Source organism: Lonchura striata, chromosome 14 (genome assembly GCF_046129695.1).
Source record: "Lonchura striata isolate bLonStr1 chromosome 14, bLonStr1.mat, whole genome shotgun sequence".
Lineage (NCBI taxonomy): Eukaryota > Metazoa > Chordata > Aves > Passeriformes > Estrildidae > Lonchura > Lonchura striata.
In genome coordinates, this window is record NC_134616.1 from 11503019 (window position 1) to 11528353 (window position 25335).

At 40.3% G+C, this 25335-nt stretch overlaps 1 protein-coding gene across 1 annotated transcript in view; it reads left to right on the top strand.

Moving 5' to 3' along the window:
• Nucleotides 1–25335, top strand: part of COL4A5 (collagen type IV alpha 5 chain) — a 71372-nt gene that overhangs the window by 21655 nt on the left and 24382 nt on the right. Inside the window, exons 3-30 of the mRNA XM_021547744.3 lie at nucleotides 3064–3153; nucleotides 4476–4520; nucleotides 5227–5271; nucleotides 5378–5440; nucleotides 6180–6233; nucleotides 6939–6965; nucleotides 8129–8209; nucleotides 9244–9306; nucleotides 9825–9860; nucleotides 9946–9987; nucleotides 10095–10187; nucleotides 12311–12364; nucleotides 12469–12525; nucleotides 14701–14745; nucleotides 14846–14899; nucleotides 15078–15119; nucleotides 15582–15714; nucleotides 16342–16515; nucleotides 17356–17439; nucleotides 18673–18765; nucleotides 19332–19402; nucleotides 19629–19820; nucleotides 20267–20435; nucleotides 21105–21197; nucleotides 21284–21388; nucleotides 21942–22039; nucleotides 22295–22445; nucleotides 23098–23211. Of these exons, the coding sequence (XP_021403419.1) occupies nucleotides 3064–3153; nucleotides 4476–4520; nucleotides 5227–5271; nucleotides 5378–5440; nucleotides 6180–6233; nucleotides 6939–6965; nucleotides 8129–8209; nucleotides 9244–9306; nucleotides 9825–9860; nucleotides 9946–9987; nucleotides 10095–10187; nucleotides 12311–12364; nucleotides 12469–12525; nucleotides 14701–14745; nucleotides 14846–14899; nucleotides 15078–15119; nucleotides 15582–15714; nucleotides 16342–16515; nucleotides 17356–17439; nucleotides 18673–18765; nucleotides 19332–19402; nucleotides 19629–19820; nucleotides 20267–20435; nucleotides 21105–21197; nucleotides 21284–21388; nucleotides 21942–22039; nucleotides 22295–22445; nucleotides 23098–23211 (2368 nt within the window). The remainder of the gene's footprint in view (nucleotides 1–3063; nucleotides 3154–4475; nucleotides 4521–5226; nucleotides 5272–5377; nucleotides 5441–6179; nucleotides 6234–6938; nucleotides 6966–8128; nucleotides 8210–9243; nucleotides 9307–9824; nucleotides 9861–9945; nucleotides 9988–10094; nucleotides 10188–12310; nucleotides 12365–12468; nucleotides 12526–14700; nucleotides 14746–14845; nucleotides 14900–15077; nucleotides 15120–15581; nucleotides 15715–16341; nucleotides 16516–17355; nucleotides 17440–18672; nucleotides 18766–19331; nucleotides 19403–19628; nucleotides 19821–20266; nucleotides 20436–21104; nucleotides 21198–21283; nucleotides 21389–21941; nucleotides 22040–22294; nucleotides 22446–23097; nucleotides 23212–25335) is intronic.

Consider the following 25335-nt stretch of genomic DNA (forward strand, 5'->3'; position numbering starts at 1 on the left):
TGTGAATTGACTGAGCAAGTAGCTGTTGTCTGGTTAATGTGGATCTAATGCAATCTGTCCTTAGAATTGGTATGAAACTGGGGAACTGTGATTCATTTCCACTGCAGCCAAGGTAAACACAGCATAATCCTGAAGCATGCCGGAGGATTTTTAAATATTCCCTCTGAAGCTTGCAGACCATCATGTACCTTATGTAAAGGAAGGATGAAAAGCAAAGCCCCACATTTCCTAGGTATGGTGTGTTGCTAGTGGAACTTGTTTGAGCACACATGTACACACCTCATTGTTAGTTGTCCTATAATTACAAAGCCCTCAGTATTTGATGCACTGTTGGATTCAGCAGTTCAGCTCTGGGGAGCCCCAAGGTCTGTTGCTGAAATCCTAATGCTTTATCTTATAAATTCTTTGCTTTGGTTTGCTTAGGTTTTGAATTGTTGTTTGAATCTTCCTAGATTCTTGTACTACTGCAAGATGTCAAGGGCTGTCTGAAGATGATTAGCTGGATCCCTCACAGTGTATCACTTAGTTATACATTTGCTCTAAGTTTCCAAAACCAATACTGCTTCATCCTGCAGTGACATCTGAACCAGGAGTGATACGTTTTGAAGAATGCAAGTCCTGTCAGAGGGGATTTCTGTGTTTGTCTTGATTAGATACTGTAGTTTTAAATGTGTTGAATTAGTGCTCTTGGAGTTGAGGAAGAATTTGTTGGTTAGCATTACAATGTGAGGCAGCCATTACTTTCACCCCGTTATTTACAAAGGTGGAAAGCAATATGGGTGGCTGAGGCATCAGTTCTTCCATGCTGTGCATTTTAATATTACTATGGACTTTTGTACATGAATTTAGTTTTAAGCAGCCACCCATAGTTAAGTGGTTTTGGACTCTTTGAAACTCATTATTTTCATAGCAAGGGCAGGAAGCAAGTATGTGCCATGCTTGTCAAATGTTACAGCCATGTTCTTGCATATGTTTAGACATTAAAATGGGCTCTTCAGCTACTGCTTTTCTGATGATTTTTTTTTCTCCATTTAAAATGTTTTTTGGTTTGTTTGGGGTTTTTTTGGGGTTTTTTTTGCCATGAGTATTTCACATTAATGTAAGTAATTATTCTGGTTTCTCTCCCCATACTGTTTATTTATAAATATGGGATTTTGGAGAACAAATTCCAGAAATGTGAATTACTTGTCTATGCTTTAAAACTGCATCTATCCCTACTTGTGTCCTATTATTAGAGTACATGGAAGTCTGCCAAACTTTTCTGTATCCCTGTTTAATTGGCTATATCTTGCTGCAGCAAAGCATAATTTTAGGGTGTTTCCTACCTATATTTTTTTCTTTCTACACTCCAAGCAACAGTCACGTTCAAGCTTGTGAGCTGGCAGTTTTGCTGTATTGGTGTAGCTGATGGAGGGCCACTGAGATCAGATTCCTTGCTCATTCCCCAGACATGATGGCTTATAGCTGGGGCAACTTTATTTTGGTATGGAAACAATCCTGGATTTTCAGGATTGGAAGAGGACATCTGGGTTGACCTAAACCTTTGCTATTTATGTTTTAGTTTAGTAGCTTCCAGTCTGAAACAAGATGTATCCAACCTTATGCAGTTCTTTCTGTGTGAGCAGAACTGCCTAGTGAGTTTTTGAATTTATAAGAAAATATATTGCACACTAAGCAGGGACTTAATTGCATTCTATCCCCAACAATATGTCTTTTTTGGCACTGACTTTTTGTGGAAGACTTGTTAAATTTCTTTTCCGTTTCAGTATGTTCCTGCAGTGAGCAGGCAGTTTGTTCTGCCAAATTTGTAGCATCCAAATCCTCATGAAAATCGGTATGGTGAGGGGAGTAGGAAAATCTGGAGGCAGAAGCAACATCTGAAAATGGTTGTTACTTACGGAATCATCTATAGGCTGTTTAAGTAGAAGACAGTTTAAAAAAAACAACTCAAAGAGAACTGGATCAGAATAGTTTCCCTTCCCACAAAATTTGCTCACATTTCTTTAAGCAATTTTTTATCAAAAATAGGGATTATAGTGCAGCCATTTCCACTGTAATTATTTTAACTTTAATGTAAGTTCCCTTAGGCCATGTCTGATGTACTCCCTCAGCTGCCTCCAATCATAGTCCTTCAAATAATCTGTTTGCTTTTGGGGGTAGTTTGCTTGCAAACTCCACCGGAGTTGCCCTGGCAACAGTTTTCCTCATGCAAGACTCTCATTTTTGCTGCTCACTTTCAAAGTGGGAAAATACTCATTTCAGTTTCAATACTACAGTTCACTAGCATCTGTTGTTGCCTCTTTTGTTCCTCTTAGCTGTTCAACTTGATGTTTCTGTTTCTTTGAAGGCCTTGGCTTCCCCATTCCATGACTGGAGTGGAGACCTTGGAGTAGCTGCATTTTAGAGAACAGTTCCTCAGCCTCAGGTGACACAAAGCCAACCCTCTGTTAAAAGTCTGTTCTAGCAACCATTTGTAGATGCTACTTGCTGTAACAAAAACGTGAAGAAGAGTGATCAGGTTGAGATTAGTAGGCACTCTGTAGCCTGGCCTGCCCCTCACACATCTGACATGCCTCTTGTACACGAGCTGATTTTTTTTTTTCCAGTGTGCAAACACAGTTCATGCCAGAGCTTGCTCCAAAATCTGGTTTTACCTAATATTTTCTTTATCTGGCACTCCTGAATTCCTCATTTTCTCTTCTTCAGGAACACACTAACCCTTTCATATCCTGACCAGAGGTAGGAACACTCCTCCACAGTGTCACTTTTCAGATGAGGTAGCAGACCAACTGTACAGCATGCAGAAGTACCTGTATTGGCTTTGCAGGGGAGAACACTCCATGAAAACTTGTAAACCTATGAAATCGGTTTGAGTGCTGTAATTAAAGGTAAATCTGTCCCTGTTCAGGAATTTCTTTAGTTAAGCAGGTAAGATGGTTAGTGTTAGCTTGTCAGTGCAATGACTTCCTACAGAAAAGAAGAAAGATGTGTGTTCTAAATCTTTCTATCATATATTTTGTTTCTGTCATATTTCACCTCCACCACCACCTATTCTTTTTGTAGGGTGAAAGAGGATTCCCAGGCTTGGAAGGACAGCCAGGTTTGCCTGGATTTCCAGGACCAGAAGGACCACCTGGTCCAAGAGGCTCAAAGGTAAGTCCCAATTCACTTGAATGGTATGAAGGTGCTGGGCAGTGTTTGCCTAATTGTAGTGCTGATCCTAAGCAATTCCAGAACTCCTGATTATCATTGGTTTAATAGTTAAAGTCTTCAGATGTTGGGATGTAACAGGTCTTTTGGTTGATTAGTTTGAATAGTCAGCCCATGGAAAAAGATTGCTTTGAGTTTGCTATCCAGTTCTTCCCCTACACAGGTGCTTGGCAGCACTACCTTGCACTAGGTACTGCCCATGAGGGTCAAAGAACAGGCTTGGCAAGGTGCTGTGATGCAGCTTTGTTAGTCCTTGCACTAAAGAGATCCTGGCTTAGCTGAGTTTATTGATAAGAGCAGAGGTTTGCTCTCAGCTGCCCTGGGGGCTCCCACCATGTAGGTAAACTGTTGTTTGCACCTGGTGACATTCCTGGGCTGAGTTTGGATGGGGTGATGCTAATGAGGGCCTCATTGAACCTATGTGCAGAGAGCTGAGGAATGGTCCTGGCTTTCCCTGGAGGGGCTCCATTTACTTTTATTTACTACTGAATTGTACCCTTACTCAGATGGTGTAATTCAGCAGTAAAATTCCTCTGAATATATTTGCCTTTAAGAAATATAAAGATATCAGGGATCTGCCATTTTTTTTTAATAAATGCTCATAGTATACACCTAACAGAAGCACATAAAAAAGCAAAGGAAAAAATAGGCAGGTGATAAGAAAAAAATAAAGGAAGTCTACACTGAAAGAGAAGATTAATTTGCTATAACAAGAGTGAAACAGCACAGGGGTCTTGGACTAGAAACTTTTGCTACACTTTTATTCCATAAACGCATTTTCTTAAGATTTTGATGCAAAGTTCTGCATTGTGATTCTATGATGATCATGAAGCAGAGCAGCTCTGGTACAGTGTGAGCCCTGTTGAATCGTGACTCCCCTGCTCTGCCCACACGGGGCCGCTGGAGGATGCTCCATGGGAGGGATGACCCTGAGGTTCTCAGGGACCCGACAGCACTGGGGCCTTTAGGAAAACTCCCCTCTGAGGCATGGGTCATCAGCGGGAACAAATACTTTTCAGCTCAGAGTCCAACACCAAAAGTTAAAATAGTTTTGAACCCTTTAACTCAGGGTTATGGCAGCTACTAAATGGCAGCTGCTATAACTTTTAGCCCACTTACTATGAGCATGTAGGAGAAAGTTAAAGCTTTTATCTTTCCTAACTGCTCAAAGTGATTAAATAAAGACACTGAGTAGTTTAATTTGATAGAAACACTAACTGCAGCTTGAGTGTGGGGTCTTGTTTGTTTCTGTTGTTTTTTTTTAGGGTGACGATGGTCTTCCAGGGCCTATTGGACCCAAAGGAATCAGAGTAAGTATTGATGCAGTTTTAGGGTTGGAATAGTAATAAAGACCAACAGGCATTGGGGTGGGTCCTAACAGAAGTGGTGATTGACAAGAAAAAAAATTCACTTAAATCTGAGGAGTAATCTACCCACCAAAAGAGATCGTACTGCTTTTTACAATTAATACAAGATTGCATGAGCAATACTATCTTACATATTGTTTGCATTTCATAAACTGTTTTAGGGGGAGCTGCCCCAATACTCATTTTGCAACACAGGACCTAAGCAAGTGGCAGTACATTTGTTTCAATGCATTCTGAAGTAGAGGCAATATGTCTACAGTCCATACAGGAGAGGTGGACTTGTCTGGAAGTCCTTTAGATTTTGTGCCTTTGCTTTATCTGTCAGACACCTCAGCTGGTAATAATTGACACATCTCTGACTTTGTTTGGCTGCATCCATTTTTCACACCACAAGTGTTTATTCATTTTCTCTTTGTATCTGTAATCTATTCCTTTAGTAGTTCTGCATTGTCTTTTCTATGTTTTTGTGGCTATTTCCCTGAAAGATTGGTAAGAACTTTGAATGCCATGTCAGCATGATTTTTTATTCCTTACATGTGATTCAGATGTTTGTCTGTCTTTAATTACACCTGCACAAATAAGTTACATTTAATGAAATAATGGTAAATCCTTTTGCACCCATTCATACACATGGTTCATTTTCTTCTAGGGACCGCCAGGGCTTCCCGGCTTTCCAGGAACACCAGGACTTCCTGTGAGTAGGAATGGGCTGTCTAGCTACAAATCCATTCCCTTTTGTCTTTCAAGCCCGGAGGAGCACCCTGCACTCTTAACTCTTCTTTCCCTTTTCTACTTTAAAGGGATTGCCAGGACAAGATGGGCCACCAGGACCTCAGGGTATCCCAGGATGCAATGGAACAAAGGTGGAATTTCTTAAAAAATCTGAATGCAACAATAATATAGTAAAAAGCTCTTGTTCTCCTGGCTGTACCTAATAAATTTAGTCTGTTGTGTGTAACAGTACTTGCTGTTACTGAGTTGTGAAGGTAATTCCAAGATAATTCATTGAGAGAAGGGGTCATGGTCTGGTATTTGAAGCACAAGCTTTGCCAGAAATTGCCAGCACCAAGACAAAACACTGTGCGCTCTGCAGCCTGTGTGGTTAAACTCTGTGTTCTAATCCTTACTTGTATAAGTTGCAGCTGAGAGCTGTGTCTGATAATTACCTCAGATGCTGTGTCTCATCATTGTAGTAGATTCATGCTACCAAGAAAACCTCATTATTTAACAGTGATACTTTTTAATTATTAATTTTAATATTATATTGAAAATACTGTTGGAGGGAATAATTTCATTCTGACATGCTACTTAGCTTCATGTTGGGATTTTCCCAAAGAAGTTGATTTTCTGTAACATTCTGTGAGTTTTCCATCTCTGTAGTGTAGTATTTTGCCTGGAAATATGCAGAAACACCTGACTGTGGAAATTTGTTTCCCTCAGTTGTGTGAATTAACTAAGTGATTATTCTGTCTTGTTCCAATATAATTTTCTATTCTGGAGTCATAAGCTAACAATTAAACTGGACTTTGGAATCAAAATTTGCTTATCTGGTTTTGTTATGTTTTAGTTTGGTGTTGACTAATAATTTTCTTCATCCCTAAGGGAGAGCGTGGGTTCCCAGGCAGTCCAGGTTTTCCTGGTTTACAAGGGCCTCCTGTAAGTAAAAGATTTCCCAGTCTTGTAATCCACTGAAAGACTTCTATTATGAAAAATAAGAAAAACTGTAAAAAGAGGCTGATATTTTTCTTTTAATAAATAGGATTGTAAAAAAATATTTAATCAGAGCATTTTACATGTCCAATGAAAGTGAGTTTTTCTGGTGCATGCTGTAATAAAGCTTAAAAACCTCTTTGAATTCTCACATGCTGAGATGCTTTACCACCTGCAGAAAAATACAAATACAGGCATCTGTGTCAGAGAAGGAAGATTTTGATACTGACATCTTGTGTTTCTAAAGAGTATTATTGGTAATTAAAGGGTCAGAAAAAAGAGGGGGTTTTCAGTATAAAACACAAGGGTGTGTAGCAAAGTGACTGTCAGAACCAAAGTACAAACAGACATAGTAGCCAGGATGGCTAATAGGAGGCAACATAGAAAAAAATGCTAAGAAAGGGAAATGCAATCCTTCTAATGCTCAACATTCACTAGGAAAGTTCTCTAATTTTTCCATTTGATTCTGAAGTTCATTAAAAATTTATTTTCCCCTGTTCCATATATTGTTATAAGTTTCTGTCTTTAATGTTTGCCTCATTGTGTAGATCTGATTAGTGGTTTGCAAACAACATACCAGTAATTTATTTCTATTGATCTTAATTTTTTTTTTTTTTTTTGGTTGTTGTTGTTTGTTTCTTTTAAACAAAGGGACCCCCTGGGCTGCCAGGTATGAAGGTGAGTGTGATGTATTCTCACATCCGGGTACTTACCAGACAGGGGTGTGCAGTGGGATCTGCCATGAGTAACCTGCTTGTTTCATGCAAGACTGTGTGCATGCACTGGAACCTGGAGTGATGTTCTTGGTGTTTCCAGGCCACTCCAGTGCAGCTAACTGGAAATTCTGCAGTAGCTTCGTTTGGGTCAGTAGCTTGAGAAGTAGCAGAGTGTTTCCTGAAGCTGTTCCTCGGGACTGCGAAGGGTCAGTTGAGGCATCAAGTTAACAAAATGTCTACAAATGCCCAAATGCACATTTGTCTGCCTGTGCATACTCAAAACACTCCCAAAGACTTTACAATAGTGACCTAAAATACCCAGTGACAAGAATAATACAACATCTTTTGTACTTTTGAAACTGTTTTTTGTACTCTACATGTTACATAGATGGTTTTTGCTCCTGGAGTCTCATGATCTGATGTTGAACCTCTTATTTTTTTAAGGGTTTGACCAGTTGAGCATGTGCCAAAATACCATTTTTGATTGAGATCTATTTAGGAGGAAACTTGGATTACACTGTAAACTCCTGAAAGGACAGCATAACCCTGGTACTGGAAAATTGGGACTATTAAGCTGAATTGCCTTTCTTAGCTCCTTTTCTTCCGAGTTGTTTTCAAGATATTAAAGGACAATCTCATCAGAACATATACTTTCAAAACAAAGATATTCCCTGAAATCAATAAGAAACTACTTCAATATGGAGCACAAAGCATAATTGTTGCAACAGTACAATCAGCACTAATCTCATAAGCTGGGACATTGGAAAAAGCTGAATGAGTCATTTTTCTGTTGTGTCCTATCCACTGCTTTCACATGAAGCTGGAATGTTTCTTTTGTGAAGAATTTGTGTTTCAATCCCCTAATCTTTTGGAATTTAGATCAATGCTGCTATCTTTGTACAAAATACATCTTTTAATAGTTGTTAGTTTAGCCATTTATAATCTTCATCTCTCCTAAACAGAGCTATTCTTTGAGAATCTAGTGCTTATATGAACATATACTTCTAGGGTGTAGCATAGCTCAGAGTCTCTTAGAGTCTTAGGAGCCACTATGTGCCTTTTGGAGTCAAAATGGTGGTAAGGAATTATAAAATGTATTGTTAAAGTCAACTGTATTTTTTCTAGGGTGAAGCAGGTGAAATAATTACATCCTTGCTGCCAGGACAGAAAGGTGACCCAGGATTTCCAGGTCTTCCAGGGATACCTGTAAGTTGCATAAAGTATTATTAGGCTGTGTTCTGCCAAAAAGATAACATGAAAAGTACTGTTATTACAGCACAATTGGCAACTTGATGCTTGGGGATTCATATGTTTTCTTGGAGATGCAGGGTTCACATTTAATGTACCTCTGATTTATGGCTTGAGGGGAAGTGTGTGATTCCATATTGCTCTTAATAGGGTGACCCACAGAAGCCAGAAATGTCCCCTGGTCAGGGAGGTGGTATCCAGCAGACAGCAGCACCCAGTCACTGATTTGCTGCTCTGCTTTCCCTGTCTCTTCCCCCTTCCTAGACATTCTTTGTATCAGTTCTGGAGTTTCCTTCCCTTCTTTACTCTGAGTTGGTCACATCTGGCTTTCTGGCTGTAGCTGCTGTTTTGGATGGTGGGAAGGAGAGGCTAAACCTCAGCTGTTCTCCTCATGTTGCACCTCCTGAACAGTGTTTCTGCCCTCCCAGCAGTGCTCTGTGAAAACAGCTAGTGACTGCAGGCCCTGTGCTTCCCCACTGAGCCTTTCATTGCTCTAGTGGAAGAACAAGGGAAGCCGAAAATGAGTCTATCGGTCTGAGCTGGACAGAAGCCAGACTCCCATTTCCTGGTACACAGAGGCAGGCCCCACACTATTCTGTGACCAGACTGAGCCTGTTGGCATTTCTGGCCCTCTGATCTGTGCTTCCCTATTGTCTGTTTCTGGCTGGGAGGAATCACAAATACAAAGTGTTTTGTTGTTCTCTCTCAGTGCATGAAGAGAAAGAAAGTGCAAAAGTAGTTCAAAACAAACCAAAAAGCATTCCCTTATCCAAGCCAAACAGATGCACTGATGTTAAGAGCAGAACTCTCCTAACATGATGTACACTCCTTTAGGCCTTTCCCCAAGGACAGATTGGTAGGTTAGTGGTCAGCTACATGGATTTGACATGTATGGGGTGGCAGCTGTTGGGGTTGTTTGAGCTTGAAGCTCTCACTTGATTTCTTTTTTCATAAAAAGTTGATTTTCATGGCCTCCTCCCCTTCCTTAACAGGGCCCCCCTGGCTCCGTGGGAATTCCAGGTCCAGTTGGCCCTCCAGGGCCCCCAGGTTTGACAGTAAGTTTCTTTAACCTGCTGCTCATAAAGCCTTAAATGGGACAGTCACTGCTTCATTTTGGGTTCTCAGAGGCAGGTCAGTAAAGTGCAGAGGCCATGGTAGTCAGGACTTGGTATGAGGACAGCAGCAGCCATGTGTTCAGTTCAGCCTGGAGCTGTTATATTGTGCCTGTTTAAATAACATACTTCTGAAACAACCTGTTCCCAGACATCGTTTTGCTTTAAATTGTGTTGAATCATTGTGCAGGCTTCTTAATGTGAAACATGAGACAAGATTTAGCTTATTTACACTGATGTTTAATACCTGACTGTTCAATTTCATTTTATGGTCTCACCTAAGGGAATTTTCTTACATATTTGTGAAGTTGAATAGCTTGAGTTTTCAAAGGCAGGCAAGGTGCCTTGTCGGCATGGAGATAATTCACAGGAAACAAAGCTGCAACATTGTTGGGGTTTTTTTCTACAGAGGTTGTAAAGTGCTTTTAAGTGATTAGTTTTTTTGTTTCCTTTTTCAATAGGGACCTCCTGGTCCACCAGGGCTTCCAGGACCCAAGGTATTGTCTATCTCATATTGATGGACTGTTTTCTTTTTCTTTCTGTTTGTGACTTCTAAGGGCTGATGAGTTATACATTTTGCAGGGTAATATGGGTTTGAATTTCCAAGGACCCAAAGGTGAAAAAGTGAGTAGGTGATCATAATGATATTTTTACTTATTACTTTCAAAATACTTATGCTTGCCATTTTTGCTTGTATTGCCTGTAACAAGCTGCATCTTCCTACATGTTAGGGTGAACAAGGTCTTCAGGGACCTCCAGGGCCACCAGGACAAATTGGAGAACAGAAAAGACCAAATGACATTGAGTTTCAGAAAGGAGATCAGGTGAGTGGGACACTACACCCAAATGTGGTGAGCGTGTGATCAAGCTGCAGCCTCTGTTGGTGTGGCTCATATATGCTCACATTCTGCTTACTGCAGAGGTTCTATTTTTTTTTTCCTTAGAGTACTGAATATTCCAGGCCTGAGTACTTTTCCTTTAATAGTAATCATGCCAATCACATTAGTTTTTACTTGCCTTAGTAAAATAATTATTCTAAAGAAACTCTCTAAAGGCAGTTCACAGTAACATTAAAAGCAGTTAAAATACTCCAATTCTTTGGAACACCCAGAATTGCAATTTTCAAAGCAGTCTGGGGATTCAGATTCCCACTAATTAACCAGCTGTGTCATCCATTGTGAAGAAGTCTTTCAAAAATTTTAATTCAATTTCTTCCTTTTTTGTTATTAGTGATGCCCCACGATCTTTACTCCTTGTGGTCTGAATAAAGTGCTTTCCCTGTTTCTGGCATCTCAAAAGTAAATATCAGTCAGATTGTTACAAGTAAGCTCAAAATACTGGTTTGATTTGTATGCATCCCTCCCTACTCATCAATGCCAGAAAGTCATTGGGAGAGTTAGCAATTTTCAAGTTATTATACTTTTTTTTCTTTCTTTTTCACTGGAGAACATTCTGCAGTGCTGTTTAATTCTGGGTGCCATAGACAGTCTAAGCAAAACCAGCATGGATGCCTAGATGTCACATTTTCCTTGAAGTTTTTGTGATGTACTCAAATACCACCCTGGGTAATAGAGGAGTTGAGGTAGATACTTTGAGGGAAAAGAGTTGAGTGATCATTTTTGTGCTCTCACTACTTTGCAAATGTCACTATAGTAACTGACATTTAAACTATTAGTTTCTTACATCAGTGTTTGGATCAGTTTCTTCCTTTCTATCTTATCTTGGGAAATGTGTCAGAGAAGAAGGCTTTCCACACAGCAGTATTTTATTTGAGCAGGTTGTAGGACAATTCTGCCCTTCATCTTGATCAAAACCATTTGTTACTTTTCCTTTCAGAAGACCATGAAGCAGCACTATGTGCTGCTGTACACTTGCAGTGCACAGTCATCCTAGGAAGGTCTCTGGTTTTGTCTGTAACTGGGTGATAGGACAGAGTAAAGAGCAGCATTGTGTGTCTTTATAATTCTAATAAAACACAAGATAACATTTTGACCACACTGTTGAAGAAAAAGTTAATCTGATTTTATTTGGGTTAGAGTAATTTGCTTCTGTCATTAGGGACCACTGAAGGACTAATTATACTGGCACCAATTTATGTAAATACACAAAGTAAAAGCATTCTACCTACATTCCTTTTAAAGCACTAAGAATTATAAACATTCTGAGTGCATTGCCTTTGACCAACATTTATCATGATTTCCAAATTTGCAAATTGGTTTTTATTTTAGCAAAATTTATGCTTGGTAGTGCACAATAAGTAAAAAATGTCAATATTGCAGTTACTTTTTTGTGAAATGCACATGGAGTTCTGGTATGTGCCTCCACCTATGATCTCTGATTAAAATCAGGTGTGTAGATGTGCTTGAGTCTGGGATGACTCCAAGAAAATAATGGAAACTGCACAGAAACTTTTTTCCGGATTCAGTAACCTGTAACTTTTCTTTAGGTTAATGGTGAAAAGATATAATAACTTGTACAAAGGTGTAATAAGAGAAAATAGAAATGAGAACTTTTTAACACAGTGATCCTGTGATACTTTTCTGACAAACGTACTTTGATCCTGATGGCCTCTAAGTTTAAGCAATTACCAGTAATCTAATGACTGTTGCTCCTATAATTTCAGCAGAATTTGGCATTTGTTCTTTCTTCCCTTTTTTCCTTTCTTCTCTTTACTATTGGATAGCATCTGCAGGCCACCAAGCCAGCTGCTGCAGTGCATGCAAGAGGCAGCTGTGTTTTTAGGAGTGAATCATCTAAATAAACAGGATGAGCAGTTAATAAAATTTATAGATTCCCTTGTAATTCCACACAAAGAATAAATATGATCCTTTGTAACTTGGAATCTAAATGACAGCAAAAGTAATGCTATTTAAGTTAAAAAAGTCAACTGAACTGCTAGAGAGTGATGGAGGCTCTAATTCTCTTTTTCTCTGCCCATGATTGACAGGGTATTCCAGGTGATCCAGGCCCACCAGGACTTCCTGGGCCTCCAGGCCCTCCTGTGAGTAGAACTCTTAGTTCTATTTTGTTTCATTTGTATCAGAACTGTAACTTCATTCTACTCTGGCTTGTGGGCTCAGTTTAAGATGATGTTTGTGTGTCCAGGGTCTTCCCGGTGGTGTGAAAGGTGAAAAAGGTGAGCAAGGAGAACCAGGCAAAAGAGTAAGTAGTCTGTTTAACCAAACATTTATCTTTCCATTCAGTGTTATCTTTGACAATTAAGCAAATGTTGAATTCAGGTGGGGCCATCAGTTTATGGGTAAGAGACTACTTTTTTTTCTCCTTGTAACCTGGCAACTCATAGATGATGCACAGGGGTCATGACAGTGTTTCTAGCTGTGGCTCTCTGTGTTTCTGATAGAATTATCTACATGTAGATCTTAGTTTGAGGGGCAGGAGAAAATATTTTAAACTGTTATCTGGTTAACATGTGAGAATCTTGACAGTTGTTGGACTGCTGGTCTGAAGCAGCAGTTTTCTGTTTCCTTTTAGAAAGGGTCTTCATTCACTTTGCTATGTACTGGGTTGCCAAGCAGCATGAGATTGGTGTGTGTGTATAGATATATATATATATAAGCTGGTCCATATAAACTCATTCTTGGTGGGTTTGCTTGTGAGATTAATCACAAAACCAAGTCTCTGAATACTGTTAAGACCACAAGTAGTCTGTTTATTTCCCAAGAGACTGACTCAATTTATGCGCTCTTTGGGGAGGGCACGAGTCAGGATTGCTTTATCTAGGGATAGCAAGAGTGGCTTTGTTCCTGATCAGACTCAAATTAATCCTGGAATTAAAATGTACTTGGATATCACAGCTCAGAAAAGCTGATCATAGAAGTGCTAAGAAATAGGATGAGAATAACATGGGCTGGACCAACAAAGAGAGGCTGTAACCAGCTCAAAACATTCAAAAACATTCAGTATCTTTACTTCCACAGCTTCTGAATGCATTGTTTCATCAACAAAGTGCCTTTGAAAGTCAAGGCACAAGTTCTGCTCTGGTTAATTGGACAATATATAAACACTTCAGAAACATGCTGGTAGTAGATTTTCCAATTTCCATAGGAAATAAAGACAGTGGAAAAAAAAGTTCGGTACTCCAGATAAAATCTTTCATAGTTGCTAAGATTTACAGAAGGGCTTTGATTTGTCTCTTTTAAAGAACATAAAATCAGATTTACCAAGCCAAAAGTCTCATTGTATTTTGAGTGGGTTTTAAATTGCTGCTTTTCTCTGCAAAAATAGATGAGAACCACATAAATTTGCAGAGATCTGAAGGGATAAAAGTCCTAAGGGGATATGTCAGATGCCTTTTGCCAAAAGCTTGTTTACCAATATTTTTGTTTGGTTTTATTACTCTGAATCTGGGCATGTTGCTTACTTGAAGTGCAATTTTGCTATTAAGGTACTTTAAAGTTGCATTTTAGGGCTCCATATGATTCTGTGAGGCTCAAAGCCATTCCAGATATACTAAAAAATGTCAGTCTGCATATTCAAATAGGTAGTTCTTCACATTCACAGGAAATCTTAAAACCTCAGTTTTGAGCGTTAGAACTCATCACTGGTAAAAACAAACTTCACAAATCACACTCTGATTCACTACATCTGTGAGGTCTTATTATCAATTTTTCAGTGACTGAGAGCTGATCTTGGCACTGAGGAGGGTTCACGAGGTGAACCTGCTCTAGTTCTGTTCCAGCAGGGTCCCCCAGACATGGCTTCTGTAACTCTGACAATAAAGTGCCATTTTTCTGCCCAGTGAATGGTCTGGAATTAACTGGAGCTTGCCCTGCTTTTATTGCAGCCATGACAAATCTGTTCAGCAAGAACATGCTTTTTAGAAGTCACTTCTTTGAGCAGAACTTCATCTTATATTTTCATTTATACTAATGAGAAAATCATGTTGATTTAAAGAAGAGTTAAAAGTCAAACACAAAGTTTTGTTTAGTTTCACTAGTCACATGCTACTAATTTCCTAATTAAATATAGTGTTCTACTATTTAGGGAGTTAGGATCTGTTTTCCAAAAAAATAATTTCTCCATTGCTAAAATAAAAGGAGTAGTAAACACAATGAATCAGCAGTAGTTAACTGGAGGTCATTTTTTGTTGTATTCACCCAGCATTACTCTGAGACTGTCATGATTTTGTGCTCTGGTTTTCAAAATGGAACCTCAGTTTAGGTAACTCCATTGGTTATGGTTGATGTCTTTGTGTTTTCCCAAGAACTGCATTTTAGATAGTTTGATTTATTGAAAAATGGGAAACAAGTAACAAAATTTCCATAAGAATTCTTTACCACTGAAGCATTTTATTTCAATGCATATTTGTCTTTGAAGGGAAAGCCTGGCAAAGATGGAGAACCTGGTCAGCCTGGTAGGGATGTGAGTAATTAATATGTTTTTAATCTAAACAGTCTCTTTATAAGCTTTTCTTTTGATATGGGGAAGATCTGAGTGTGAATATATTTCCCTTTTCTTGAAGGGTTTACCTGGTGGGCCTGGAATAAATGGTGCTCCAGGAAGAGAAGGTGAAAAGGTATGCCAGGACTTTTGTCAGTATTGCTGTAATAGATGGAAATTTTGCCATCACTGAGTTCATTTTTGCCTGAGTAGTAAATGCATTGCCTTTGCTATTACAGTGTTGAGGATTATTTGCAATAATTTGTTTAAGTAGTGCTGCACAGTATCAGAAATACTCTTAATTTCATTGGTAGGGTGAAAAAGGTGACATGGGTCCCCCTGGTCCTCCTGGAATTGTAAGTTGTCGATCCTTTATTTTTTCTGTATTTGGTTGACAGTGGTGTTTCATTGTAGTTCTTGGCTGACTGAGAGTCCTATCTCTGGGTACAGCACCAAGAGCACCAGAAAATTTTTAACATATACACTAACAGAAACAATGGTTTCCTTCTTTCAAGATCAGTTCTGTGCTCTGGGATTTGCTAGGTCACAAACACAGGCTAGACTATAACCTCAGACCAGCAGGACTGAGTCAGCCTCACTGAAGCCTGTTGTAACTATGTTGGCTTGGCAGGCAAACAGCTTCCTATTGGGGAGTGCTCTTTACTGGAATTTTCCCTGGTAATTCAGTGGAGTGGGGAAAGCATCCTGTCATTGGCATAAGATTCAAAGTATGTTGAACTTTCCCTCCCTCACATCTCTACGATTCCAATGACTCTTTTCTTGGCAAGTAGTTTCACATGAGCATGTAACATTTACAGGTTGTTCCAAGACCAGGCATTGATGCAACAGTGGGACCAAAAGGTAGCAAAGGATTGCCAGGACTACCAGGAGCCAAAGGGGAGCGTGGATTCTCTGGTAGGCCAGGCCCACCTGGCTTGCCAGGAGCTCCAGGTAGGAGTGCAAGCTTTAAATTAAGTTGTATGCTCAAAAGTGTCGTTGGGTATTTGGCTTCTCAGTCTTCACACACTCCTTTTAACAGAAGGCAGAATATTTAGAACTGGCTTTCAGCTTGAGGGGTAGTCTTGAACTTCTGGGGTAATGTGAGGAATTCTGAGCATGCATTGCCCTTGCTGTGGTGAACTGAGGATGCTAATCAGATACTAGCTTAATGCTCCTAGGAGTAATCTATCTCATATCACTTATCTGTAATTAATATACATTGTCCATTGCATTACACAGAGAAAGTTTTGTGTACCACATGCCTGGTAGGAGATGATCTGAGTCTCCAGTGGGAGTGAGCAGTGACACCTCTAAGTGCATTATACATGCACAAAGAGAAACATAACTATTCTAATGATACAGCTTATATATGAGGGATTTTTATCAATACTTCTTTCATTAGTCCTATTTTTGTTTGTGTTGGTTTATTTTCCCAGTCATAAACTTAGTTGTTGAGTTTCAGGTCAATTTTTCAAACAAACATCTCCAAAAACGTGAGATGTATATCATTGTCATCCTTGCAAAAATGTGATGTAAAAACCATTAAGCTAGCAAGGAACTAAGTCCTTCCTGTCTTAGGGATCACTACTGTTGGACCTCCCGGCCCACCTGGCTTACCTGGTGAGAGAGGACAGAAGGGAGATCCAGGTTTACCTGGGATTTCTATTCCTGGGCAGCCAGGAGTTGAGGGACCACAAGGACCGCCAGGACCACCAGGTCCCCCAGGGCCACCTGCACCATCTGTTGCTCCTGGTAAGTGATGATCACATAAACAGCAAGCAGAAGAGACTAAACAGCTTTGACATTTGTTTAGGTTTGGGTTTCTGTGGTTTGTTTGTTTGGGTTTTTTAATTCCACCTCCAAGGTGTTGTTTATCAGCAGCTGAAGTCCATGATATTCTGTTGCTATAGGTTCTCTAAGCTGTTCCCATTGCAAATCAAAACATCTGTAGGAGGACCTTAGGCTTAAGGACAGGTACAGAATTTGTTCCCTTCTAAGAGTTGTGATAGCAGGACAGTCAAAGGTGTAACTTTTCACAGAATTCCAGTGACATTTCATAAATATTCTGGTATATAGACCATGAGATACTAGCTTTGGAGTACACAATTTGGATGAAAGCACTTAGCTCATTTTTTTGGTATAAGGAGAGTAGGGAATGGTAGATAGGAATATAAGAACTGGAAAGCTTTAATGGACAGGGGCTAACATGGTTCAGAGAGGAATTTAGTGCCTAGATGGCATTGGCATCTGAAGTGCCCTTGGTCTGAGGATGTTTCATAGGCATGGTTTTATGCTATGAGGCTGAACATCAGAAGAGATGGAAGTGTGTAGGCTGTGGGGAGCAGTGGGAGATGGTTGAAGTTGTAAAGAATTTATGATTGTTGTGTAATATCACTGTTTCCTTTTGAGACTGAATTACATGTGTGGGTTTTCACCAGCAGTCCTGTCTGAATTGCCAAAATGTTTGGTCTGTGATTATGGTGGATGTATTAGAATCTGCACAGAAATACATTTTAGTACTGAATACATGTATTTGGTGCTGCTGTCAGTCTGACACAAATAGATAATAAAGCCTCTCCTGATTTTCCTTAGGTGATGGGTTATGTGAACAAGGGCCGCCAGGTCCTCCAGGAGCTCCAGGACAGCAAGGTTTTACAGGGGAACGAGGCCAAAAAGGTGCAGTGTCATGGCTATATATTCTATTGTTCTCTTTTTTTTTGAAGCTTGGTAAAAAATGTAAAGCCTGCATTAAATAGTGATTAACAATGCCCCTTCCCAGTAGGGTTAAGTGCAAATGTTTTACGTCTCTGTGTAAGAAAGCTGATTGCTTTGAGTGTAGGATACTCCTTCACACCTTATATTAAAGCACAGGAGTCTGAGTGACTGAGAGTGCAACCAATGTCTAGCATGGATCTTGAATAAAGTAAAATGGAACTTGAGGTTTATGAAATCTCTCAGGCAGATAGAAAATGGGTGCTTTGTAACAGCACTGGCCAAGTCTGTGTAAAAATGTTTTCTAGTTCATTAATAAACTTGACATTTTTTATGGAAAGCAGCATTAAAGTTATATTTATAAGACTCCTAATTTGAGCTAGTCAGTCTGCAGTGAGTTTGTTTATTTTCTAAGCAAAAGAAAGTCATATTTAATATATATCCTTGTTTCCAAAAAGACAACCTTGCAATGAGGATGCTGATACGGGTAAGTGAGAATCTTTTCCTAGCCCAACCATGGACATCATAAATTACTTTAGATATCTCACGTAATTTTGTACTCACTTCAAAGAAAAATATTTTTTCTTATGGAGATTGTAAGGATTAACTAATTAACCTAAATGAAATGTTCAAATATTTCACTGATGAATGTCACATAAGTCTGTATGTGAAGAAAATTCCTAAGCTTCTTGAAACAAATCTTTTTTTTTTTTCTAATTAAATACTTTTAGTCTATTTTCAAATCAATGAAACATTCCCAGTATTTATTTTGCACTCTTGGAGTTTAATGAAGTTTGGGATTTTGATATATGTGCTTTAGGGTTGTAGTGAGAAGTGTCAAGTACCTGCTTTAAAAGGGAACACTTTTGCTGAGGAAAAAAGTCCATGATTTTATTTTCTATTTTTGGAAGCCCTGGTTTTGTTTTAATTATTTTGCATTGTTATAAATACATTATAGTCATATCTGATATTGGTTGTCTGACTCCTTGCCACCAAAAAAGCTTCAGTTTAATTTGTTGGGGGCCAGTGAGGGGGGAGGCTTCTAATATTTAAGCAAAAATTATTTGAAGTAGTCACTTTGGACCTGGTATTAGAGATCAGTAGCAAGAAAACAGTTGCTGTTGTGTTGAGTTCTTTTAATGTGATGCTCTTTTGATCTGATGCTCAAGTATGCTTTTTCAATGCAAATTTCTTTAGGTGATCGAGGAGACACATGCTTCAACTGCATAGGAACTGGAGTAACTGGTCCTCCTGGGGAGAGGGGACCACCAGGACCTCCAGGTAGTCCAGGTACGGCTGGAGTCTTCACTAGTTCACTTAATATGTTCCACAAAGTCACTTTTTATCAGGGTGTCTGGGTACGATGGTCACAATATGTCTGTATGTCATGTCCAAGTTCAAATGTGCATTTGTCAGCTGCTGTGCCGAGTTGGTATATGTTGTGTTTTGCACAGTTGGAAAGAAACAAGATGGGCATGTGTAAAAGAAACCCTCATTCTTTGGAAATCTAGTCTTTGAGAAATATTTCGTTGTTCAAAGACAGCCTTGCAAGCATTCTGCATTTTAAAGATTTAGGGTCTGCTGTAGATTTAACTGAGAGAAAAATTAACTTCTACTACTGCTGTTCCTGGAGTAATGGAGGAGCTGGAGCTTTTGAAAAGCATGATGTTTTTTGACACTACTGATTCAACTTAGAGTTACAAATATGTTTCTGCTCAAATAAAATGAAGCTCTCAAAAAAAAAAGTAAACTTTGTCTGCTTATAAAACAACTTAGCTATTATCAATGAAACAATGTTTGATATTGCAGCCTCTCCAGATTTATGTTTTTCTTTTATGCTTTTCTGTAATACTTAGGTTCTCCTGGTTTTCCTGGACCAAAAGGTGAAAAGGGGCTTCCTGGATTAACTGGCCTTGTAGGGCCACCAGTAAGTGGTGGTGTTATGTTCTGGTGGGGGAAATAGTGTCTCATTTGTCTTGCATGATAGGTAGATCTGTAAACAATAGATTTAATTTATTGTCTAATAGGTATGTTTTTTGTCCATAACTATCTTGAATGCATGATTCATACATTGTTCCATACTCAGAGGGGGAGTGAGAGAAAAACTAAAATACCTTCTTCTTGTCTTTCTTTTTTTTTTTTCCTTCTCTCAGGGCTTCCCAGGCACCCCAGGTGCTCCTGGTAGACCTGGTCCTAAAGGAGACCCAGGGGATGTCCTGACTTCTCCAAGAATGAAAGGTGACAAAGGAGACCCTGGCTTCCCAGGACCTCCAGGTCTCCCTGGCATAGATGGCACTCCTGGACGAGATGGACTGCCAGGTTTGCCTGGCCCTAAGGGGGAACCTGTGAGTTCCATGTTAGGCTGTCTTTGACAGGATGGATGTTTTGGGAAGTCCTGCATGCATTTGATATAGTGCGGATAAGAGAACTGGCACAAATGCACTTTCTCTGTATGTGATAAGGCAGGAATTCACTTCAGTAAATGCCAACCTGGTGATGATACACTGAGGTGCCTCCTGAATCTGCCAGTGCTCTCTAGAAATAAGCTGAGGCTCCTCTTGGGCAGTGTCAGAGGGTCCCTTCTGTCATTGTCTACTTTTCACCTTTGTACTGGGAGGAGCTAAGTAGCCAGGTTTAGGCCTGCTCTCTACTGTGTTAGCAAGATGCAAGCAGCTAATGAGGGCTGAAAGGATCGAAACTGCCAGAGACTTCCAAAGCAGAAGCAATGAAACACTTTACTCTTTTGATAGTTAATACATTATCTTTCCCAACATGCTCTTCCTATTTTCAGGGCAGTGTTGCATTCAAAGGAGAAATGGGTATTCCAGGTGACCCAGGGATTCCAGGTCCTCCTGGAGAAAAGGGCCTTCCTGGACCTCCTGGTTTTGGTCCCCAAGGCTCACCTGGTGAAAAGGGCATCCAAGGTGTATCTGGCCATCCAGGGCCTCCTGGCATCCCGGGTGAGTTGGTCTCCGTGTGCTATTGAGCGAGTGCTGCAAAGCCAAACTGCCCCTTTTGCTTCAGGTAGTTCTCAGAACATAATGCTGCTTTTAAACTTTTCCTAGAGGCTTTGTGAAACCTGTTATTTGTGGGGGGCTGCCTTACTGAGGGTCCTCACAGAACCAGAGGGAGGGGGGCATCTGTGCTGTGTCACTTTAGGCACGTGCCTCATCTTCTGCTCTGACCTCCTGGGAAGCTTCTCCTTCCCCACTGACTGCAGTGAAAATGCACTGTGACTACCTTAATATGCTTGTCTATACTGCAGCTAAAACAGGTTGGGGGAAAAAAGGGCTGCTTTGAACAAGTTTGCTGTTGTTACTTTCTTGTCAACTACACAGATCCTAATCAAGTTGTGCTGGTGTCAGCTATGGAAAATACTATTCACATGATGGTACCTAGGATGAAGCTATTAAAAAATAACAGTTCAGAAAAACTGTCTGAACATTGAACAGGGCTTCTGAGCCTCTAAGAGCCTTGTGGGGCTTGGGACTGGAGAACCTATTGAATAAAGTATTGCTGATGCCTGAGTTCTTTATAAGCTTGTGATGGGACTGACATTATTTCAGCTTAAAGAAAAACAGAAAAGCAACTCTTACTGAGTGATTCATATTTCTGCTTTTTGTTTTTAGGTCCAAAAGGTGACCCTGGCCAGACCATTACAGAACCAGGAGTTCCTGGTCCCCCTGGTCCTCCAGGAAGAAATGGTGATCCAGGCCTTCCAGGTAAAGCAGCAGCTATATACCCAGGGAATTCCAAGAGCTTTTAATTCTGATTCTGGATAACAATGTTGATGATCTTCTTTTTACAGGAGATCCTGGTCAGCCAGGTCAGCGTGGTTTACCTGGCATCCCAGGTGCAAAGGGAGAGCCAGGTATTCCTGGCATTGGACTTCCAGGTCCACCAGGCCCAAAGGGTATGTTTACTGCCCTGGTAATGTATGGTACTGGCTGGAAGAGGGGACAAAAGGGGTAGTGTCTCTTCACTTTTTACTAGGGACTAGACTTCTGTCTCTAGAATCCTTTAAAAAATGTTTGTCCTAAAGCTATACATCTTTATAACAGTTTCAGAAATACCAGGAGAAAAAATTGCTGAGGTCTTATTACTCTGTTCACTGTCCTGCTCCTTCTCAGTAGCTTACATTCTTCAGTAAACCAATAACACACTTTGGGAAATGAGCTTGAATCAATAAATGATCTCCAAATGCTGCTTCAAGATGTTAATGTTTCTGATGTGAACTGCTTGTGATTTTTGTAAAAGCTCAAAGCCTAGGGAGTACCCCCTCTGAGAGTCCCTGAGACCCTTTGTGGCAAAGACTGAACGCTCAGAAGTTCTCTCAGCTGAATGGGTACCCCTTCATTGCTTGGGCTAGCACAGAACCTCTTTTATGTGCTTTAGGCATGTCTGGAGGAGTTGTCCTAATGCTCTCTGGTGTCCCTTCTGCTGCCCTAATCTTCTGTTCTGTGTAGGTTTCCCAGGGACTCCAGGCCCACCCGGAGCTCCAGGAACTCCAGGTCGCCCTGGTCTGGATGGACCTCCTGGACCACCTGGTTTCCCAGGAGAGAAGGTCTGTGTGTGTGTTTACTATAAAACTTCCTTAGAGGTTTTTCTGTGTCACTGGGAAGATGGTGAGGAGGATTTCACCTCTCATTCTCAGCTTTTGATAGTGGGGAAATAAATATTTTACTTGACATTTTGAGTGAGGGTAGAAAAAATAGAAATTGGACTCTAAGATGGTGGCCATTTTTAATTTGTTGCTTTTAACATTTTTAAGAGAGGCTGAACTTAGAAAATCCTCTTTTAATTCTTTTATTTGTTACAGGGAGAGCGTGGATTTGGAGTTCCAGGACCACCTGGGCCCCCAGGACCCCCAGGCATAAAAGGAGTTCAAGGACCTAAAGGTGATCCTGGCTTCCCAGGAAGCCCTGGTCTCCCAGGCCGGGCAGGCTTTGATGGAACCCCAGGGCCCAAAGGTATTGAGAACTCTTCCCCTGTTTTGTTCCCCTACTGAACTTTTAAAAATGTAGCTGTGCTGGGAGGCATATGTCAATTAAATACAAGCAATGCTGATTTTAGAGCCATTACTTCAAAATCAATTTTTCCAAAGCAGACACACCTGTGTAAATGGAAAATTGTGTTCTCAAAAGGCAGCTAAGGGAATAAATCCCAAACAGTGGGTCAGTACCTGAAGGTCTGTATTCTAAAAACAAATAATGTTTATATGGAGGTAAAGCTTTAAGGATAGAATAATTGTCATTTAGATGCACTGTGCTTCCACATGCACAGAGTTAGCAATTCATTTTACCTCTGCTCTTGACCATGGCCTGTACTGACCTGCCCAGCATGCCTGGTTTGCTGGTGAGCATCTTTTGAGTTTGATGTGGATGATGGTGCAATATATGTGTGTGTAGCCTAGAAACATAAACTTAATGCAGTCCACATTGAGTGAGGACAAATCTCTGGCCTTGGGAAATAGCCTCTGGAGTGTGTTTTTTTTCTCTCTTAGATCAATGTTTGTTTGCATGCTAGGATGAGATTTCAAGTACAATGTGCAGGGACTCTGCTTTTAAAGCAAATGTCTCTGAAATTAGTTCAGTATTTGACTAAACAAGAGTGTTCTTCTAGGTGACCCTGGACCAAGTGGACCACCAGGACTTCCAGGCCCACCAGGCATTCCTGGCATTGGTGGTCAAGGTCCTCCTGGATCTCCAGGACCTCCAGGTCCTGTTGGCCCTCCAGGTAAAACTTACACAAATGGTTCCCATAGGTTATTTCTGGCATATACAAGCAGGGACACAAGAGGCTGAAGGTCCAACTCACAGATAGACAGTGATAATTAAGTATATGTCTCTGAAGGGAGTTTGGTTGCCTTTTGTCTAAAATGACTGGTGATTGATATGAACTTGTTCCATCTCTGCACAGAAGGGTACATGTGCATGCATGTACATCATTCTATTCATAGAGTTTGTTCAGGGAAATTCCTTTTATTCAGTGAATGGGCTTGCTGTGCTCCAATTCTTGATGTTGCAAATACATGGCAGGCACCAATGTGAGAACACTTCTGTGGTCTTCAGCATGCCTTGCACTGAAGCCCTTCCAAACACATCCAGTTCCAGTATTAAATATTTAATTCTGCCATGCCTGTAAAGCAATGTTTGTGTTGCATGTCTTTGAGCTACGCTATTTGAACATGTTTGTATCAGCACTGGGCTTGTCACTGTTTGCAATGCATGCTGACAAAGTCATGACCAGCTCTAAGACCATGGATCATGGGTTGGTTGGTCATATTCAGATTGTTATGAACTGTGAGCTGAGGTTCAGCAAAGTGCTGAACTTGAAGGTGGACAAGCACTTGAGTAAATAGACCCATGGAGCTTGAATTCTGCTTGCATGCACAATGTGGGTCATGTTTAAATATGTTCTTGCTGAGTGGGGCAAGGAACATGTGGTCGGCACCAGCAAGCCTGGGATGTGCCCAGTGTGGGGAGCAAGGGACAGAAGGGGTTGGGACAAGGCAGACACGGGCTCCCTGGGGCAGCAGTGGGTCCTGTGCCTGGCTGGCTGTGCTGACTACAGGGTCCTGAGCTGCACTGGAGGCTAAACTGAAACAGAAGGGCTTGATTTTGGGGTGAGGGGGATGTATTAGTGTGGGTTTGAATGTTTCATCCAGTGCATGCTCTTTTATCTTCCTGTAACATCTCCCTTGGTGCTAGCCAGAGTTTGATTTCATGTGACCACCAATTTATTCTGTAAAATACCAATGCTGACAATGCACAATGATTACTAGAGTTGATGGATTTGAAATGCCTCTATTTTCACTCTTCGTGTCTGTACTGACTAATCAGTGTGGCTATTAACAGCATGGGGCTCTGAAATCTGGTGCATGCTGGAAGGTCCTGCTTGAGAAATCCTTATTTCCCTTGGCACTGCTCTGTCTCTGTTTTGTGCAGAATGCCTTACATTCCCTTCTCCCATCCACTGTGTTTTACTAGGCTGTTTTGATTCTGATCCTTTATGCAGCATTAGGGTAAAGTTTCTGGGACTCTGTTTTTCAAGTAATTTGGAAAATTCTTGGAAGGAAGTCCCTGTTCAGAATTTCCTTTTTCTGTACCACCATTTATTCAAGTAGTTTGCAATAGCACAACATTTTTCCTTTTTTTAATATGTAGCAAATTACTTTAGAATGTATTGTGTTGTCTATATTGTTCTAGTTATGATGTGGTCACATTTTTTGAGACCAGAAATTAGATTGGAATTAATTTCTATTTTAAAAAATAACTTTACCATTCTAGGTATGGAGTTTGTCCTATATATTATGTTTTCTTTTTTTTTCTATTTGCTGATAGAAAGCCCTTGAACACAGAGTATGTGTATCCCCTGTCCATCATCTGGTACTGTGTTTTTTCTGTGCAAAATAGCCACTCCAGGCACATGACACCATGCTTTAAAGCAGTGATAAGCTGCTGCCAGAGGGGAACATGCTTAGAATTAAATCAATGGAACTCTACATCTTATGCCATCAAGAAAATTTAATCTGCCTTTTCAGTGTGCAAAGAACACATGATGACATACTCCTAAACTTGTTCCTGCAGCTGAGAGTGGGGTCACCATTACAGAGTTGGAATTCTGCTGCCTTGGAGTTATTGATGAGGTTTTGGCATGGCGGTGTCAATTATCTCAGATTATGCCAGGGCATGCAACATGCAATATACCATCTGTGGTGTAACAATGCATGCTTGCACAATAGAACTAAAAGAATGTGGAAAAATACTGGAAGTTTTTTTTATTTTGTGTAATAAGAAAGGAACATCTTTTGAAAATCCATATTTGGAGGGATTTAACAGAATGTGGGACAAATCAATG